At 58.0% G+C, this 18474-nt stretch overlaps 2 protein-coding genes across 4 annotated transcripts; one reads left to right on the top strand and one right to left on the bottom strand.

Moving 5' to 3' along the window:
- Positions 1-3542: 3542 nt before the first annotated feature.
- On the bottom strand, positions 3543-9689 carry PBDC1 (polysaccharide biosynthesis domain containing 1). Of its 2 annotated transcripts, none has more exons than XM_058820213.1 (6): positions 9652-9689; positions 9489-9554; positions 8068-8127; positions 7442-7582; positions 5173-5284; positions 3543-3736 (listed from the first exon to the last, which is right to left on the bottom strand). In XM_058820213.1, exons 1-6 carry the CDS (start codon positions 9676-9678, stop codon positions 3681-3683), a joined length of 462 nt encoding a protein of 153 aa, XP_058676196.1. In that variant the 5' UTR covers positions 9679-9689; the 3' UTR covers positions 3543-3680. The 2 variants fall into 2 exon arrangements, with proteins under 2 accessions (XP_058676196.1, XP_058676195.1); XM_058820212.1 differs by lacking the exon at positions 3543-3736 and adding an exon at positions 3769-5101.
- Positions 9690-10642: 953 nt separating this feature from the next.
- NPM2 (nucleophosmin/nucleoplasmin 2) lies at positions 10643-15013 on the top strand. 2 transcript variants are annotated; one of them, XM_058820273.1, is made up of 10 exons: positions 10643-11022; positions 11113-11206; positions 11318-11403; positions 12330-12446; positions 13254-13347; positions 13916-14037; positions 14189-14217; positions 14295-14334; positions 14494-14574; positions 14663-15013. In XM_058820273.1, the coding sequence occupies exons 1-9, from the start codon at positions 10954-10956 to the stop codon at positions 14536-14538; spliced, it is 696 nt and encodes a 231-aa protein (XP_058676256.1). In that variant the 5' UTR covers positions 10643-10953; the 3' UTR covers positions 14539-14574; positions 14663-15013. The 2 variants fall into 2 exon arrangements, with proteins under 2 accessions (XP_058676256.1, XP_058676257.1); XM_058820274.1 differs by having other exon boundaries at positions 14298-14334; positions 14663-15007.
- Positions 15014-18474: the final 3461 nt, after the last annotated feature.

Genomic DNA, 18474 nt, shown 5'->3' with positions numbered 1-18474 from the left:
CCAGGGCCCTTTTTCCCCTTTTTCCATCCCTTTTTTCCCGTTTTTCCGGGCTGGAGCGGGGCTGGCGGCGGCGCGGGGGTTCCCGATGGGGTAACCCCGAATCCCCCCCGGCAGCAGCGAGGCCCCTTCTCCTGCAGAGCCCCCCGAGGATGTTTGGGATGGGGATGGATCCCAAACCCGGAGCAGGGGAGGGAGCCCCTTTGCCGTGTCCCCCACTATTGTTGCTGCTAGTCGTGTGCATCCTCTTGCTCAGCTCTCCCAAAAACACTCGGGGCCTTTTGGGGCTTCGGTTTCTCTCCCAGACACTCTATTATAATTTTATTAATTTTTTTTCCTCTTTTGTTTGTTTTTTTTTGTTTTTGTTTTCTTTTTTTTTAATTTTAATTTTATTTGGTTGGGTTTTTGTTGGTTCCCTGCCCCCCTGGTGTGTGTTGGGTCCTTTCCTGCGTGAGCAGATGCTGGTTGATGTCGGGGTGTTTGCTGCAAACAGTGTAAGCATTGTGACTGCAAATAAACTCAATGGTTTCTACTGAGCCGCGCGCGAGTGGCTGACACCCCAAAAGTGACCCCACAGGGACCCCAAAAGTGACCCCAAAGTGACCCCTGAGGGACTCCACAATGACCCCCACAGGGACCCCGAGAGAGACCCCAGGGTGACCCCACAGGGACCCCACAGTGAGTGGCTGAGACCCCCAGGGACCCCAAAAGTGACCCCACAGGGACCCCAAAGTGACCCCCGAGGAACCCTGAGAGGGACCCCTGAGGGACACTGAGTGACACCACAGGGACCCCTGAGGGAGCCCACGGTGACCCCAAGAGTGGCTGACACCCCAAAAGTGACCCCACAGGGACCCCAAGAGTGATCCCAAAGTGACCCAAGGGACCCCACAGGGACCCCCAGAGTGGCCCCACAGGGACCCCATGGTGACCCCACAGAGACCTCTGAGGGACCCCGAGAGTGACCCCTGAGGGACCCCAAAGTGACCCCTGAGTCACCCCACAGGGACCCCACAGGGACCCCAGAGTGTTCTCCAAGAAACCCCACAGTGACCCTGAGAGGGACCCCAAAAGAGACCCCAAAGTGACCCCTGAGGGACTCCACAATGACCCCCACAGGGACCCCGAGAGAGACCCCAGGGTGACCCCACAGGGACCCCACAGTGAGTGGCTGAGACCCCCAGGGACCCCAAAAGTGACCCCACAGGGACCCCAGAGTGACCCCCAAGGACGCCCGAGAGGGACCCCTGAGGGACACTGAGTGACACCACAGGGACCCCTGAGGGACCCCATGGTGACCCCAAGAGTGGCCTGAACCCCCTGAGGGACCTGGAGGTACCCCAAGAGTGACCCCTGAGGGACCCAACAGGGACCCCCGAGGGACCCCAAAAGTGGCCTGAGCCCCTGAGGGACCCCATGGTGACCCCCACAGTGATCCCAGAGTGACCCCCCCAGTGCCCCTGAGGGACCCAGAGTGACCCTTGAGGGACCCCAAAAGTGGCCTGAGCCCCTGAGGGACCCAGAGTGACCCAAAGAGTGACCCCTGAGGGACCCCACAGTGACCCCTGAGGGAGCCCAGAGTGACCCCAAGAGTGACCCCAAGAGTGGCCTGAGCCCCTAGGAACTCCTGAGGGACCCCACGGTGACCCCACAGGAATCCCTGAAGGACCCCGAGAGTGGCCTGAGCCCTGAGGGACCCCAAGAGGGACCCCACAGTAACCCCGCAGGGACCCTGAGGGACCCCACAGTGACCCTGAGAGTGGCCTGAGCCCCCAAGGGACCCCTCCGTGACCCCTGAGGGACCCCATGGTGAGGCCACAGCGACACCAGAGTGACCCCACAGGGACCCCAAGAGTGGCCTGAGCCCCCAAGCGACCCCACAGTGACCCCGGAGGGACCCCACAGTGACCCCGAGAGTGGCCTGAGCCCCTGAGGGACCATACATGGTGACCCCATGGTGACCCCACAGGGACCCCTGAGTGCCCCCCCAGTGCCCCTGAGGGACCCCAGAGTGACCCCACAGGGACCCCTGTGTGATCCTGAGAGTGGCCTGGGCCCCTGAGGGACCCCAGAGTGACCCCACAGGGACCCCTGAGGGACCCCACAGTGACCCCAAGACTGGCCTGAGCCCAGAGGGACCCCTGAGGTACCCAAGTGACCCCACAGGGACCCCACAGTGACCCCAAGAAGGACCTTGAGAGTGGCCTGAGCCCCCTGAGGGACCCCACAGTGAACCCTGAGGGACCCCAAGAGTGACCTGAGCCCCCTGAGTGACCCCCGGGGCACCCCAAGAGGGACCCCTGAGAGCGGCCCCACAGTGAATGGCCTGAGCCCCCAAGGGACCCCGGAGTGACCCCTGAGGGACCCCATGGTGACCCCACAGTGAACCAGTGTGACCCCACGGTGACCCCAGAGTGACCCCACAAGGACCCCACAGCACCCCCAGGAGTGGCCTGAGCCCAAGGGACCCCAGAGTGACCCCAAAGGGACCCCAGAGTGACCCAGAGAGTGGCCTGAGCCCCAGGGACGCCGGAATGACACTGAGGGACCCCTGAGGGACCCCATGGTGACCCCACAGTGGCCCCAAGAGTGCCCCTGAGAGTGGCCTGAGCCCCGAGGGACCCCAGAGTGCCCCCAGAGCCCCAAGAATCACCCCAGAGTCACCCCCAAACCCTGAACGTGTCCCCAAAACACCAAGAGTCACCCCAGAGCCCCGAGAGTGACCCCAGAACCCCGAGATCCCCCCCAGTCCTTTCCCTCAGGGTGATTTCCCCAGTCAAACCCCCAAAAATCCCCAGATCCCCCTGAATTTGGGGGAAGATCCTTGGACCCCAAGCCAAGCCCTAAAACCCACCTGGATCGACCCCAAATCCTGGAATTTTGAGCCCATTTTAGGGAACAACCTGAGAGGGGATGGGGGACCCCAAACTGGGACCGGGATATTCAAACAGGGACCCCAACACCGGGATTGGGATTTTGGGATTTTCAAACAGGGACCCCAACACCAGGATTGGGATTTTGGGACTTTCAAATGGGGACCCCAAACTGGGAATTGGGATTTTGGGATAAAAGGGACCCCAACACCGGGATTGGGATTTTGGGATTTTCAAATGGGGACCCCAACACCGGGATTGGGATTTTCAAACAGGGACCCCAAAGAGGGACTGGGATTTTAAACTGGGATTGGGATTTTCAAACTGAGACCCCAAACTGGGATTGGGATTTTGGGATAAAAGGGACCCCAACACCAGGATTGGGATTTTCAAACAGGGACCCCAACACCAGGATTGGGATTTTGGGACTTTCAAATGGGGACCCCAAACTGGGATTGGGATTTTCAAACTGAGACCCCAAAGAGGGATTGGGATTTTAAACTGGGATTGGGATTTTCAAACAGGGACCCCAAACTGGGGTTGGGATTTTGGGATTTTCAAACTGGGACCCCAAAGAGGGATTGGGAATTTGGGGTTTTCAACTGGGGACCCCAAATTGGGATTGGATTTGGGGATTTGCAAACTGAGACCCCAAACTGGGATTGGGATTTTCAGATCTTTATTTGCAGCTGGAAGGGGCAGAGGCAGCTCTGACCTTCCAGAACCTTCCAGAACCTTCCAGAGCCTGGGAATGGCCCCGTTTGTCCCGGTTTGGGGTCATTTGGGGAGAAAAATTCCTGAAGGGGTTTCTTAAAAAAGCAAATTCAGGCAGCCCCTCTGCTGAAGTGGTTTGGGAAAAAGATTTCCTTGGAGAGAAATAAAATAAAATTAAATAAAATTTAAATAAAATAAAATAAAATTTAATTTAAAAATAAAATAAAATATTAAACAATAAAAACTTTTGCTGTTTTAAGAGATAAGAATTTCAAAGCCTCTCCTCGTGGGTTGCAGTTTGGTTTATTTCATTTTTTATTAAAAAATACTGGAAATGTGGTTGAGGTTTTTGGGGGGGGTCACAGGTGGGAGGTTTGGGGGTTTTTGGGGTATTTAGGTTTAAATAGGTTTTAAAATAAGGAAAAAATTTACAGCTTAGAGAACTTTTAGGATTTATTAAAATAATTTTAGGATTTATTAAAGTTCTTATAGGATTTATTAAATTCATTTCTGGGTTTATAGAAGTAATTTTAGGATTTATTAAAGTTCTTTTAGGATTTAATAAAGTCATTTTAGGATTTATTAAAATCATTTTAGGATTTATAAAAGTTCTTTTAGGATTTATTCAAGGTCTTTTAGGATTTATTAAAGTTCTTTTAGGATTTATGTAAGTCCTTTTAAGATTTACTCTAGTTCTTTTAGGATTGAAGTCCTTTTAGGATTTTTAAAAGTCATTTTAGGATTTATAAAAGTTCATTTAGGATTTATTCAAAGTCTTTTAGGATTTATTAAAGTTCTTTTAGGATTTATGAAAGTTCTTTCAAGATTTATTGAAGTAATTTAGGATTTATTGAAGTAATTTCAGGATTTATTAAAGTTCTTTTAGGATTTATTAAAATCATTTTAAGATTTATTAAAGTTCTTTCAGGATTTATAAAAGTAATTTTAGGATTGATTTAAGTTCTTTTGAAAGTCCTTTTAGAATTTAATAAAGTTCTTTCAGGATTTATAAAAGTCCTCTCAGGATTCATTCAAGTCCTTTTAGGATTTAAATTCTTTTACCACTTACTGCAGCCCTTTTAGGATTTACCAAAGTTCTTTCAGGATTATTGAATCCTGTCACAATTTATTGAATTCTTTCAGGATTTATTGCAGTTTTTTCAGAATTTATTGAAGTTTTTCAGGATTTATTGCAGTTTTTCAGGATTCATTGAATCCTTTCAGGATTTACAGAAGTCCTTTCAGGATTTATTGAACTCTTTCAGGATTTATAAAAGTCCTCTCAGGATTTACTGCAGTTTTTCAGGATTCAATGCAGTTTTTCAGGATTTATAAAAGTTTTTCAGGATTTATAAAAGTTTTTTCAGGATTCATGGCAGTTTTTCAGGATTTATTTCAGGATTCCACCCCGTGGCTCCTCTCCCCCATCCCTTCCCCTCTTCCCCTCCTGTGCACATGTTCATTGCAGCCCTCCCTGTTCCGGGCGATCTCGATGGCCAAGAATTGGATCCTGGTGGCTGCAGAGGGGGACAGGGGTCAGTGTGGGGGGATTTGGGGTCCCCCCAGCACCCCCAGACCCCAAACCCACCCAGGATGGAATTTTCCTCCGAGTATTCCCCGCGCGAGTCCAGGCGCAGCAGAGTCCCGAAGTTGAAATCCTCCACCACGCCCTCGAAGCTGAGGCAGAACGGGCGCCACTTCTGAGGGGGGAAAACACCCTCAGCACCCCAAAATCTTAATAAACCACACCAAAATCCCAATAAGACCCCCAAAATCCCAATAAAACCCCCCCCAAACCACACTAAAACCCCCCAAACCCAACCCAAGCCTTGCCCTGGCCTAGCTGAAATCCTCCACCAGGCCCTCGAAGCTGAGGCAGAACGGGCGCCACTTCTGAGGGGGGAAAAAACACCCTCAGCACCCCAAAATCCCAATAAAACCCCACTAAAATCCCAATAAAACCCCAATAAAACCCCCTCACAAAACCCCATCCACGGCCTTGGGGGGAAATCCCAATAACGCCCCCAGCCCCAAAGCTGAAATCCCTCACCATCCCCTCAAAGTAGAGGTGCCATTTCTGGGGGTTAAAAACACACTCAGCACCCCAAAATCCCAATAAAACCCCAATGAAACCCTTCCAAACCCCAATAAAACCCCCTCACAAAACCCTATCCACAGCCTTGGGAGGAAATCCCACTAAAACCCGCCCAAGCTTTGGCCCCATAGCTGAAATCCTCCACCAGGCCCTCGAAGCTGAGGCAGAACGGGCGCCACTTCTGAGGGGAAAAAAGCACCCTCAGCACCCCAAAACCCCACTAAAATCCCAATAAAACCTCCCCAAACCACACTAAAACCCCTCAAGCACCACTAAAACCCCCCAAACCCCACTTAAAACACCCCAAACCCCACCCAAGCCTTGCCCAGGCCTAGTTGAAATCCTCCACCACCCCCTCAAGGCAGAGGCACCATTTCTGAGGGGTTAAAAACACCCTCAGCACCCCAAAATCCTACAAAAATGGGGGAAAACCCCACTAAACACCTCCAAACTCCACTAAAACCCCCCAAACCCAACCCAAGCCTTGCCCAGGCCTAGCTGAAATCCTCCACCACGCCCTCAAAGCTGACGCAGAACAGGCGCCACTTCTGAGGGGGCAAAAACACCCTCAGCACCCCAAAGTCTCAATAAGCCACACCAAAATCCCAATAAAACCACCCCACAAAACCCCATCCACAGCCTTGGGGGGAAATCCCAGTAAAACCCCTCAAACCCCAGCCCCATAGCTGAAATCCCTCACCATCCCCTCAAAGTAGAGGTGCCATTTCTGGGGGGTTAAAAACACACTCAGCACCCCAAAATCCCAATAAAACCCCACTAAAGCCCCTCCAAACCCCAATAAAACCCCCTCACAAAACCCCATACACGGCCCTGGGGAGAAATCCCACTAAAACTCCCCCAAGCTTTGGCCCCATAGCTGAAATCCTTCACCATCCCCTCAAAGCAGAGGCGCCATTTCTGAGGCATTAAAAACACCCTCAGCACCCCAAAATCCCACTAAAAAGGGGGGAAATCCCACTAAAAAGGGGGAAAAACACACTAAACACCCCCAGATCCCACCCAAGCCTTGGCCTGGCCTAGTTAAAGTCCTCCACCACCCCCTCAGGGCAGAGGCGCCATTTCTGAGGGGTTATAAACACCCTCAGCACCCCAAAATCCCACTAAAACCCCCCAAATCCCAATAAAACCCCCCCAAACTTCACTAAAACCCCCTCACAAAACCCCATCCACAGCCTTGGGGGGAAATCCCACTAAAACCCCCCCAAGTCTTGGCCCCATAGCTGAAATCCCTCACCATCCCCTCAAAGCAGAGGCGCCATTTCTGAGGGGTTAAAAACACCCTCAGCACCCCAAAATCCTACAAAAAAGGGGGAAACCCCACCAAAACCCCTCAAAACACCCCTGGGTTTTGGGATTTTTCAGGGTATTTTGGGGGATTTTTGGGTTTTTGAGAGATTTTTTTGTGGTTTTGGATTTTTGAGGTATTTTTTGGGGGGTTTGGGGTTTTTTGGGGGGTTGAGGTATTTTTTGAGGGTTTTTTGAGGCTTTGAGGATTTTTGATTTTTTTTGGGGGGGGGTTGGAGATTTTTTGAGGTGTTGTTTGGGTTTTGGGGTTTTTTGAGGTATTTTTTGGAGTTTTGGGGGTTTGAGATGCTTTTGGTATTTTTTTGCGGTATTTCTTGATGGTTTTGGGGTTTTTTGAGGTTTTTTTTTGAGGAAACCCCATTAAAAAGGAATTAAAAAGGAAGGAAACCCCACTAAACACCCCCAAACCCCACTAAAACCCCAAACCCCACCACACCTCCTTGGCTGCCTCAGATTTCAGCTCCTCGGGGTCCAGCACGTCCACGCGCAGGTTCCGGAAGGTTCTGCGGAATTCCTCATAGATCCGCTCGTCCACCTGGGTGAGCTTCAGGAACTTGGGCTCCACGGAGGAGATCAGCTGCAGGGGGAGCATCAGCTGGAACACCCCAAAACCCCACCCCAAAGACCCAAAATCCCACCTCAAAACCCCAAAATGCCAAAACCCCACTCCAAAGCCCCAAAACCCAAAAATGCCAAAACCCCAGTCCAAAATGTCAAAGCTCCACCCCAAAGCCCCAAAACCCCACCCCAAAACCCCCAACATCCTACCCCAAAAGGCCCAAAATGCCCAAACCCCAAAATGCCAAAACCCCATCCCAAAGCCCCAAAACCCCAAAATGCTAAAACCCCAAAACCCCACCCCAAAGCCCCAAAACCCCTAAAACCCCAAAACGTCACCCCAAAGCCCCAAAACCCAAAGCCTCAAAACGCCAAAACTCCACCCCAAAACCACAAAATGCCAAAACCCCAAAGCCCCAAAAGCCCACCCCAAAACCCGAAAACCCCACACCAAGACCCCAAAACCCCAAAACCCACCCCAAAACCCCCAAACCACACACTCACGTTGAAGTAGACCTCGGCGTGCTGATGCGCCTTCATGGCCCAGGCCAGCTCCACGCGGGGCTGGGTGGCACCAGGGACACCTGGGTCACCTCCTGGGGACAAACGTCCCCTCGGGGGGGGTCCCCGTCCCCATTTTGGGGACCCCCTCCCCATTTTTGGGGTGTTCTCCCTGCTTTTGTAGGGTTTTCCCTGCCTTTGGGGTTCCTCTGTTCCCATTCTGGGGGGTTTCTTCTTTTTGGGGTTTTCCTCCTCCCAGGGGACAGGGGTGGGACCCTCGTGCTGGGAGTGAGAGCCCCAAAACTGGGACACCCCAAAACCTGGACTCCATCCCAGGACTGGGATCCCCTCCTAGGACAGGGACCCCAAAAGTTGAAACCCCCAAATCTGGGACCCCCCCTGCAAGGACAGGGACCTTTCTCTGTGGACTGGGACCCCCAAAATGGGACCCCCAAACTGGGACCCCCTCCCAAGACTGGGACCCTCCTGGATTGGGGGAACCCCCAAAACTGGGACCCCTAAAACTGGGACCCTCCTGGATTGGGGGAACCCCCCCAAACTGGGACCCCCACCAAGGACTGGGACTCCCCACCACTGGGATCCCCCAAAGCTGGGACCCCTCAGCCCTGTGACCCTCCAGGACAGGGAACCCCAAGGCCGGGAACCCCCCCTTCCCCCCAGGACTGGGACCCCAAAAGATGAAACCCCATCAAAGCTGGGACCCCCCCTGCAAGGAGAGGGATACCCAAGGCAGGGACCCCCAAATATGGGGCCCCCTCCCAGTAAGGACCCCCAGTCATCCCAGTGTCCCAGGGCCCTCAGTGTCCCAGTCCCCCCAGTGTCCCCAGTCTCACTCACTTTCCCAGTCCCAGTCCCCTCCAGTGTCTCCAGTCCCCTTCAGTGTCCCCATTCCCAGTGTCCCCATTCCCAGTCCCCCCAGTGCCCCCAGTGTCCCCATTCCCAGTCCCCACAGTCCCACCGGTGTGTCCCCAGTGTCCCAGTCCCCCCAGTGTCCCCCCAGTGCCACCACTCCCAGTTCTCCCAATCCCCCCAGTGTCCCAATGTCCCCAGTGCCCCCCAGTGTCCCCGGTCCCCATTCCCAGTCCCCCCAGTGTGAGTAACTTTCCCAGTCCCCCCATTCCCAGTGCCCCCAGTCCCCCCCAATCCCCCCAGTGCCCCCATTCCCAGTCCCCCCAGTGTGACTCACTTTCCCAGTGCCCTCATTCCCAGTGCCCTCAGTCCCCCCCAATCCCCCCAGTGCCCCCAGTCCCCCCAGTGCCCCCATTCCCAGTCCCCCCAGTGTGACTCACTTTCCCAGTGCCCTCATTCCCAGTGCCCTCAGTCCCCCCCAATCCCCCCAGTGCCCCCAGTCCCCCCAGTGTCCCCATTCCCAGTCCCCCCAGTGTCCCCCCAGTGTCACTCACGTCGTTGCCGAAGCTCTCCGCGGGCAGCGACAGCGCCTGAGCGGCCGCCGCGGCCTCGCCGGGGCCCTGCGGGGACACGGGAATGCGACACCGCGGGGACAGAGGGACAGGGGGACAGGAGCCCCAGAGCCACCCAGTGCCCCCCAGTCCCCCCCAGTCTCACCAGCCCCGCCAGTCCCGCCGCCGCCATCGCTGCCGGAAGGGGAGGGGCACCGGGACCGGAGGGGACACCGGGGACCGGGGAGGGACAGGGGGGACAGGGGAGGGGACAGAGGGGACACGAGGGGGACATGGAGGGATATGGGAGGGACGGGAGGGGACAGGGGGGAGAGAGGGGGACACGGGGGGATATGGGGGGGACAGAAAGGGATAGAGAGGGACAGGGGGACACGGGGAGAGAGAGGGGGACAGAGGGGACACGAGGGGGAAGAGGGGAGATGGGGGGACACGGGGGGACACTGGGGGGACAGGGGAGGACACGTGGGCCGGGGGAGGGACAAGGGGGGACGGAGGGAACAAGGGGCAGTGGGACACGGTTGTCTCAGGGGGACACGGGAGGGACACGCAGGACACGAGGGGACATGGAGGGACACGGGGGGCGCAGGACACGAGGGGACATGCAGGACAGGGGGACATGGGAGTGTCACGGGGGGACATTGAGGGACAGACAGGACAACACGAGGGGACACGTGGGGAACACGGGGTGACATGGTGGGGACACGAGGGGCTCACGCAGGACAGGGGGACACGGAGGGACATCGAGGGACCCAGGACAAGACGGGAGGACACGTGGGGTGGGGGACACACGGCGGGGACACACAGGGACATGGAGGGGACACGGGAGGACACAGGACAACCCGGGGAGACACTCGAGGCAAGGGGACACGGGTGGTGTGAGGGGACACAGGAGAACACGAGGGGACATCGGGGAACATGGAGGGGACACGAGTGACATCAAGGGACATGGAGGGCAACACGGGGGGACATGAAGGGGACACGGGTGACATCGGGGGACACGGCACAACACGGGGGACATAGAGGGGACACGTGGGGTGGGGGACACGTGGGGACACGAGGAGCATAGGGACACGAGGTGACATGGAGGGGCCAACACGGGGGGACACGCGAGGCAAGGGGACGCGGGTGATGTGAGGGGACGCAGGACAATATCGGGGGACACGGAGGACATCAAGAAACAGAGGGTGACATCGAGGGACACGGGGTGACATGGGGGGGACACGGGTGACATCGAGGGACACCCAGAGCACGGGAACACCCGGTGACACTCAGGATGAGGCCACCACCACAGCGATGTCCCCACACAGAGTGACCCCCGTCACACAGCGCGGGGGGTGCTGGGGCTCCCACGCTCATTAACCCCACACCGGAGCAGTTCATTAACTAATTACAGCGCGGCTGCTCCTAATTACCCTAGGGGGTGGGCGGGGTCCCTGTGACCCCATAAATGCCGCTCTGGGGTGGCCCCGCTGTTTGTGGGATCCCCCTGGACTTCAGAACCGCGGCGCTGCTTTGGGTGAGTGTTCGGGGCGGGAAATTTGGGGGATTTTCCCCAGATTTGAATTTCCCCACAACTCTGTGTGTGTGTGTGTGTGTCCCCACTCAGGCTGTGCCACCCCCGAGCCGTGTCCCCTCCCCAGCCATGTCCTTCACGGACAGCACCGACAGCGGCTCCGACAGACCCGTGTCCGTCCTTTGGGGTGAGTGTCACCCCCTCCCCACCCCAAACACCCCCAAAGTGTCCCCCCCCCCTGCCCGGGGGGATCCGGGGGTGGCTCTGTCACCTCCCTGTCACCTCCCTGTCCCCGCAGGGTGCGAGCTGAGCAGCGCCAGGAGCTCCTGCACCTTCCAAGTGACCGAGGATTGGAACTGCGAGCAGCAGCTGGTGCTGCGCACGGTGAGCGACCCCAAAAATACCCCCAAAAAACCCCTGAGACCCAAAAAAATATGCCCCCCAAAACCCTCGAAACCTCAAAAAAAAAAAAATGCCCCCCCTCAAAAAAATACCCCTAAAAAAACCCCTTAAAATCCCTCAAAAATTCCCCCCAAAAAACCCTGAGACTCTAAAATGCAAAAAAACCACACCCCCAAAAGGAAGCTTAAAAAAATACCCCCAAAAAAGCCCGTAAGGTCCAAAACCCCCCAAAATAAACCTAAAACCCTCCAAAAAACCCTCAAAATCTCAAAAAATACCCCAAAACACCTCCCTAAGGCCTAAAAAAGTACCCCCCAAAAAAAACTTAACCGCCCTAAAAGTCCTCAAAAAATACCCACCCCCAAAAAAAAACGAGACCCCAAAACCCAAACAAAAGCCCCCCCAAAAATACCTTAAGACCCAAAAAAATACGCCTCCAAAAAAACCCAAAGCCCCTCCCAAAAAAATCTCAAATTCCCAAGTATATCCCTAAAATAACCCCCCCCTAAAAAACCCAAAACCCAAAAAAATACCCCCCCAAAAAAAAAACCCAAAAAATACCTCCAAAAACCCAAAAATACCTCAAAAAAACCCCAAAAGTACCCTTAAAAAAAAAAAAAAAAAAAAAAAAAGGCGGGGTTGAGGGGATTTGTACTTCCCACAGCCTGGAATTAATTCTGTGTTTAATTAAGGAAATAATTGGGATGTGGGAGTGGATTGTGGCGGGCAGGGAGGGGGTGCTGGTGTCCCTCAGCCCCCCAAATTCCCGGTGCTGTGATGACTCCTGCAGGGATGAACTCCATGTTCTGCCTGACCAGGAGCTCCCCTCACCCCCCAAGCCCCAATTTCGGGGTTCAGGCCGCGTTTTGGGGCTGTTCTCAGGGATTCCCCTCATTTTCCCTGCCCAGGTGTGCCTGGGGGAGGCGGCCCGGGATGAGTTCCACGTGCTCGAGGTGGTGGCCGAGGGCGGCGACAGCCGCGCCCCGCTGCCGCTGGCCACGCTCAAACCCTCGGTGCTGCCCATGGTGAGGCCCGGGGGGCTCCAGGAGGGGTCTGGGGGCTGTCCCGAGGGGCTCCGGAGCTCGGGGGGCTGCCCTGAGGAGGGGTCTGGGGGCTGCTCCTGTCCTGGGGAGGGCTTGGGGGAATGAGGGCTCCTTCGGGGGCTGCTGTTGTCTCAGGGAGGGCTCGGAGGTCTGGGGGTTATCCCCGGGAGAGGACTCGGGGGGCTCCGAGGGTCTGGGGGCTGTCCTGTGGAGGGATTGGGGGCTGCTCCTGTCCCTGGGAGGGTCTGGGGGCTGTCCTGGGGAAGGTTCAGGGGGACTGGGAGTTGCTGCTGTCCCGTGGGGGCTCCTGTTCCTGCCCCGGGAAGGGCTCGGGGAGTGGGGCCTACTCCGGGAGCTGCCGCTGTCCCAGGGAGGGTTTGAGGGCTGCCCCTGTTCTCCGTCTCCTCTGTTCTCCTATCCCGCCTGTCCCCTCGTGTCCTGTGTTCCCCGTGTCCCCACGTGTTGTCCTTTGTCCCTCAGTCCTTCGAGTCCTGCCCCTCCCATGTCCCCCTGTCCCAGCCATCCCCTTGTTGTTTTCCCCCTTGTACTGGGAGGGCTTGGGGTGGGGGAGCTGCTGCTGTCCCGGGGAGGGTTCTGGGGGCTGCTGCTGTCCCCGGAGGGTTCTGGGGGTTTGGGGGCTGCTGCTGTCCCGGGAGGGTTCTGGGGGCTGCTGCTGTGCCGGGGAGGGTTCTAGGGGTCTGGGGGCTGCTGCTGTCCTGGGGAGGGGTCTGGGGGTCGCTGTTGCAGTCCCGGGGGTTTGCCAGCATTTATTCCCACCCCCGTTTCCAGGCCTCGCTGGCCGGAGTGGAGCTGAGCCCCCCGGTGACCTTGCGCCTGCGAGCCGGCTCGGGGCCCCTCTTTGTCAGCGGCCAGCACGTGTCCAGTGAGTATTGGGGGGTCCCCCCACTCCCTAAACCCCCCTTCCACGTGTCCAGTGAGTATCAGGGGCTCCCTTCACCCCCTGAACCCCCCACAATGTGTACAGTGACTATGGGGGTCCCCCACACCCCCGGAACCCCTCCACATGTCCAGTGAGTATTGGGGTCCCCTCCACGTGCCCAGTGAGTATTGGGGTGTGTCACCCCACGCATCTGTGAGTGTTGGGGTTTCCCCCTGGCCTGTCCAGTGACTACTGGGGTCCACCCATCCCCTGATCCCCCCCAAAACGTGCCCAATAATTATCAGGGTGCCCCCCTCCATGTGTCTAGTGAGCATCGGGTTACCCATCCCCTGAACCCCCCCACAGCATGTACAGTGATTATGGGGGTCCCCCACACCCCCTGAATCCCTCTGTGGTGTCCAGTGAGTATTGGGGTGTCCCCCTCTATGTGTCCAGTGACTATCGGGGACCCCCACCCCCTGAACCCCCCCCACTGCTGTCCAGTGATGAGTATTGGGGTCCCCCCGACCCCCCCAGCCGGGTTTGGGGGCTCAGCCAGCCTCTCCCGCAGTCATGGACCTGAGCTCGGATGAGGATTATGATGATGAGGAGGAGGAAGAAGAGGAAGCAGCAGTGCAAGCCCCCAAGAAGCCCCCCAAGGGCTCAGGTGCCCAGAAGGGCAGAACAACCAAGGTCAGCACCTGATGGGGGGGTCGGAGGGGTTTTGGGGTCCCTGCGGCACGGGGGGGAACCCCAAATTCCTCTCTGCTATGGGGATGAGCCGTGACCTTCATCCCTGCGGGAGGAAGACTCCTCATCCTCAGTCTCTTTCTGTCTCCCATAGAAAAGGAAGTGGGAAAAGGAGGAGGAGCCGTGAGTATGGAAACCTGGGGGTGAGGGGGGGGTCCCCCATTGCCGGGACCCCCACCCCGACCCCCCCTTCTCTCCAGCAGGAACAGCCTCGTCCCCTCACGTGCCTCCCCAGCCAAGGTAGGAGCAGCTCGGGGTCCCCCTGAATCCCTCGGGCTATGGGGGGGAGGTTCGGGGGTTGGGGTGTAACCAGCAGCACCGCTGGACCCCAAAATGAGGGGAAATTGGGGATTTGGGGGCTCCCCCCACCCCATATTGAGCCCCCTCCTCGTTCCGCAGGGACGCGGAGCCGGCCGGGGCAGGAAAAGAGCAGCGAAAAAATGACGGGAATTATTGGGGAATTCTGGGAATTCCATCCAGGTGAGGATTGGGGGGTGTCCCTGGGGGGGCAGCTCGGTCCCCACAGCAGGGTCACCCCACTAAAACCCTTCTCCTCCTTCCCCTCCAGGTGCCTGGAAGCAGCAGCAGCTGCTGGTGGTGGTGTTGTTCCCTATTAAATAAAGCACATTTTGCACTCCTGGATCCCCGTGCTGCTGGGGGCTGTGGGAGCACCCCCAGCCCTGGATTTGGGGGGCTGTGACAAGGGGATAAAAGGGGATTAGAGGGACAGGATGGAGTCCCACAGACCTGGCTAGAATTTGGGGGGCACCTGGGTGTCCCAGAGGGGACCTGAACCCCTGTTTGGGGGTTAATCAGCTCTGCACCCCTGGGATGGGGTTGGGGACAGGGCCACAGCTGTGACAGCAGCGTTGTCCCCACCCTGCAGGGGCTGTTGGCAGCTCCGGGGCACATCCCAGGGGGTGACAACGGCTCCACACCCATCACTCATCCCTCTCTGAATCCAGAACATTGTCCTGCACTCCTTCCACCCCTGTGTGTGTGTGTGTCCAGGGGATTGTTCTGCACCTCCTCCATCCCTCCCTGAATCCACAGGACTCTCCTGCACTCCCTCCATCCCTCAGGGTGTCCACAGGACTGTTCTGCACATTCTCCATCCTTCAGTGAGGCTGAAGGATGCTCCTGCACCTCCTCCGTCCCTCTGTGTGTCCAGGGGCTTGTTCTGCACCTCCTCAATCTCTCTCTGAATCCACAGGATGCTCCCGCGCTTCCTCAGTGTCTCACTAAATCCATAGGATTGTCCTGCACTCCTTCCATCCCTGTGAATCTCCACGGGATTGTCCTGCACTCCCTCATCCCTCAGTGAAGCCAAAGGATGCTCCTGCACCTCCTCCATCCCTGTGTGTGTCCAGGGGCTTGTTCTGCACCTCCTCCATCCCTCCCTGAATCCACAGGACTCTCCTGCACTCCCTCCATCCCTCAGGGTGTCCACAGGACTGTTCTGCACATTCTCCATCCCTCACTGAGGCTGAAGGATGTTCCTGCACTTCCTCCATCACCTGGCAAGGCCAGAGGACTGTCCTGCACTCCTTCCCTCCCTGTGTGTGTCCACCGGGTTGTCCTGCACTCCCTCATCCCCCTCTAAATCCACAGGATGCCTCTGCACCTCCTCCGCCTCTGTCCCTCTATGAATCCCCAGGATTGTCCTGCACTCCTTCCATCTTTTGTGTGTCCAGAGGATTGTCCTGCACATTCTCCCATCCCTCACTAAATCCAGAGAATTGTCCTGCACATCCTCCATGTCTCAGTGAAGTCAAAGGATGCTTCTGCACCTCCTCCATCCCTCTCTGAATTCACAGGACTCTCCTGCACATTCTCCATCCCTCAGTGAGGCTGAAGGATGCTCCTGCCCTTCCTCCATCCCTCACTACATCCACAGGATTGTCTTGCACTCCTTCCATCTCTCTGAGTGTCCAGAGGACTGTCCTGCACTCCCTCATCCCTCTGTGTCACCACAGGACTGTCCTGCACCTCCTCCATCTCTGCATGTGTCCAGGGGATTGTCTTGCACTCCCTCCATCCCACTGTGTGTTCCCAGGATTGCCCTGGACTCCCTCATCCCTCTCTAAATCCTGCACCTCCTCCATCTCTCCCTGAGGCTGAAGGATGCTCCTGCACCTCCTCCATCACTTGGCAAGGCTGGAGGGCTGTCCTGCACCTTGTCCACGTCTCACTAAATCCACAGGATTGTCCCACACTCCTTCCATCCCTGTGTGTGTCCACAGGACTCTCCTTCCCTCCCTCGTCCCTCAGTGAGGCCAAAGGATGCTCCTGCACTTCCTCCATCCCTCTCTGAATCCACAGGATTGTCCTGCACTCCTTCCATCCCTCTGTGTGTCCAGTGGATTGTCCTGCACCTCCTTCATGTCTCAGTGCAGCAAAAGGATGCCCCTGCACTTCCTCCATCCCTGTGTACGTCCACAGGATTGTCCTGCACTCCTTCCATTTCTCTGAGTGTCCAGAGGACTGTCCTGCAAAATCTCCATCCCTCGGTGAGGCCAAAGGATGCTCCTGCCCTTCCTCCATCCCTCTCTGAATCCACAGGATTGTCCTGCACTCCTTCCATCTCTCTGTGTGTCCAGAGGATTGTCCTGCACATCCCCCATCCCTCAGTGAGGCCGAAGGCTGCTCCTGCACCTCATCCATCCCTGTGTGTGTCCAGGGGCTTGTCCTGTATATCCCCCATCCCTCTCTGAATCCACAGGATTGTCCTGCACTCCTTCCATCCCTCTGTGTGTTCCCAGGTGTTCCTGCACCTGTTCTGTTCCTCAGTGAGGCCGAAGGATGCTCCTGCACCTCCTCCATCCCTGCGTGTGTCCAGGGGATTGTCCTGCACCTCCTCCATCCCTCTCTGAGCCCGCAGGATGCTCCTGCACCTCCCTCATCCCTCTCTCAATCCCCAGGACTCTCCTGCACCTCCTCCCTCCCTGGCCGAGCCCCGGGGCCTCTCCTGGCGCCGCTGCAGCTCCGGGCGATCCCCGGTGCCGCTCCCGCCTCTCCCGGTGCCGCTCCCGGTGCGGCGGCGGGCGGGGGGCGGTCGCTGTGGTAACGCGCGTGCGGCGCAGGGGCGGGAGCGCTGCTCGGCGCGGGGATGGCTCCCGGCGGACGGGCAGCGCTGCCTGCGGGCCATGGGCTCCCCTGAAGGTACGGCCTGACCCCCGCACCCCACCCCGCACCCCCCGCGCGTCCTCCGCCTGACCCAGCGCGGTCCGCACTCGCTTTGAATGGTCGCACGGAACGCCGCGCGTTGTGGGTCCGAGCGGGATCGGGGCGCCCCCCGTACTCCCCCCGGCGTGTCGGTGCCGCGGCCGGGTCAGGAGCCGGAGCAGCCCCCGGGCGCAGGTGCCAGCCGCCGAGCAGCCGCTGCGATCGTCTTCATGCTTGAGAAACTGGGTTAGTGGCGGCGGCGAGGCGGCCGCAGCCCCGATGATTCACGGGCACGGCCCCGGGGGGCGGCGGGGGCCGGGGGAGCCCCCCGGGCACGGGGGGATGGCGGAGCCAGGACCGGGGATGCTCCTGGCGCTGAAGGACGCGCGTGTGCATCCCCCTGGGGCTGTATCCCCGCCAGATGTTCACCGCTGGGCCTGCATCCCCCAGATGTGCAGCCCTGGGTGTGTTTCCTCCCAGATGTGCAGCCCGGACACACCCCAGGCCCTGCGTGTCCATCCGGGGGGGTCCAGCAGCGCTTTCCTTAGCGGGGGTGCGGGGAAACTGAGGCAGCGAGGAGCAGCGAGGAGGAGCCCCGGAACGGGCGCTGCTGCCGCTGTCACCAGGCAGCGCTCCCACACAGAGCCGGGAATAGACTCCGGCTCCGGGCGCTGCGGCACCAACGCAGCCCCGCCGCCTCCGGCCGCGGCTCCGCTCCCGAGCCCCATCCCGGGGTGCCGGGACCGCGATCCGAGGGACGCCGGAGGGATGGAGGCGGCCGCAGCCTCCCCGCCCTGCCCTGCCCTGCCCTGCCTAGAACCGCGACCCCCAGGGTTTGGGGGAAATTGGGGTTTTGGGGGCGCTGGGTTGTGGCAGATCCCCAGCGCCGCCCAACCTGCGCCGGTGCCGCGGATGGAAATTCCCGCTGGATTTCCCCTCCCTGGTCAGCCAGGGGTGGGCGCAGCGCCCCCAGACCCATCCTGGGTCGAGGGGGAGGTTCCGTCCCCCCCCCCCTCCCTCCCCACGCTGCCGCAGCCCCGTGCGGTGCTGGGGGTGCCCAAATCCCCCCAAAATCCCTGCAGGAGGAGCGGGGGCGGCCGCGCCCCGTGCCCAGCGGGGGCCGGGGGGTGCCAGGGCTGGGTTATTCCCCTGCCAGGCCGGGTTATCGCTGTTTTCCTCCCTCTTTGTGCCGGGGAAAGCGGGAGGAGCGGCGGC

The sequence above is a fragment of the Ammospiza caudacuta genome, chromosome 26 (genome assembly GCF_027887145.1).
Source record: "Ammospiza caudacuta isolate bAmmCau1 chromosome 26, bAmmCau1.pri, whole genome shotgun sequence".
Lineage (NCBI taxonomy): Eukaryota > Metazoa > Chordata > Aves > Passeriformes > Passerellidae > Ammospiza > Ammospiza caudacuta.
The sequence above is the reverse complement of the archived record's forward strand: the minus strand, read 5'-3'. Positions and strand labels throughout refer to the sequence as shown.

Coding starts and splice junctions, on each gene's coding strand:
- PBDC1 (XM_058820212.1), bottom strand. CDS start 9,678: ATGGCGGCGGCGGGACTGGCGGGGCTG. Junction 8,128..9,488: donor CGGAGAGCTTCGGCAACGAC/GTGAGTGACACT, acceptor GGTGCCACCCAG/CCCCGCGTGGAGCTGGCCTG. Junction 5,285..7,441: donor AATCTGAGGCAGCCAAGGAG/GTGTGGTGGGGT, acceptor TTCCCCCCTCAG/AAGTGGCGCCCGTTCTGCCT.
- NPM2 (XM_058820273.1), top strand. CDS start 10,954: ATGCCGCTCTGGGGTGGCCCCGCTGTTTGTGGGATCCCCCTGGACTTC. Junction 11,207..11,317: donor ACCCGTGTCCGTCCTTTGGG/GTGAGTGTCACC, acceptor CTGTCCCCGCAG/GGTGCGAGCTGAGCAGCGCC. Junction 12,447..13,253: donor AACCCTCGGTGCTGCCCATG/GTGAGGCCCGGG, acceptor CCCCGTTTCCAG/GCCTCGCTGGCCGGAGTGGA.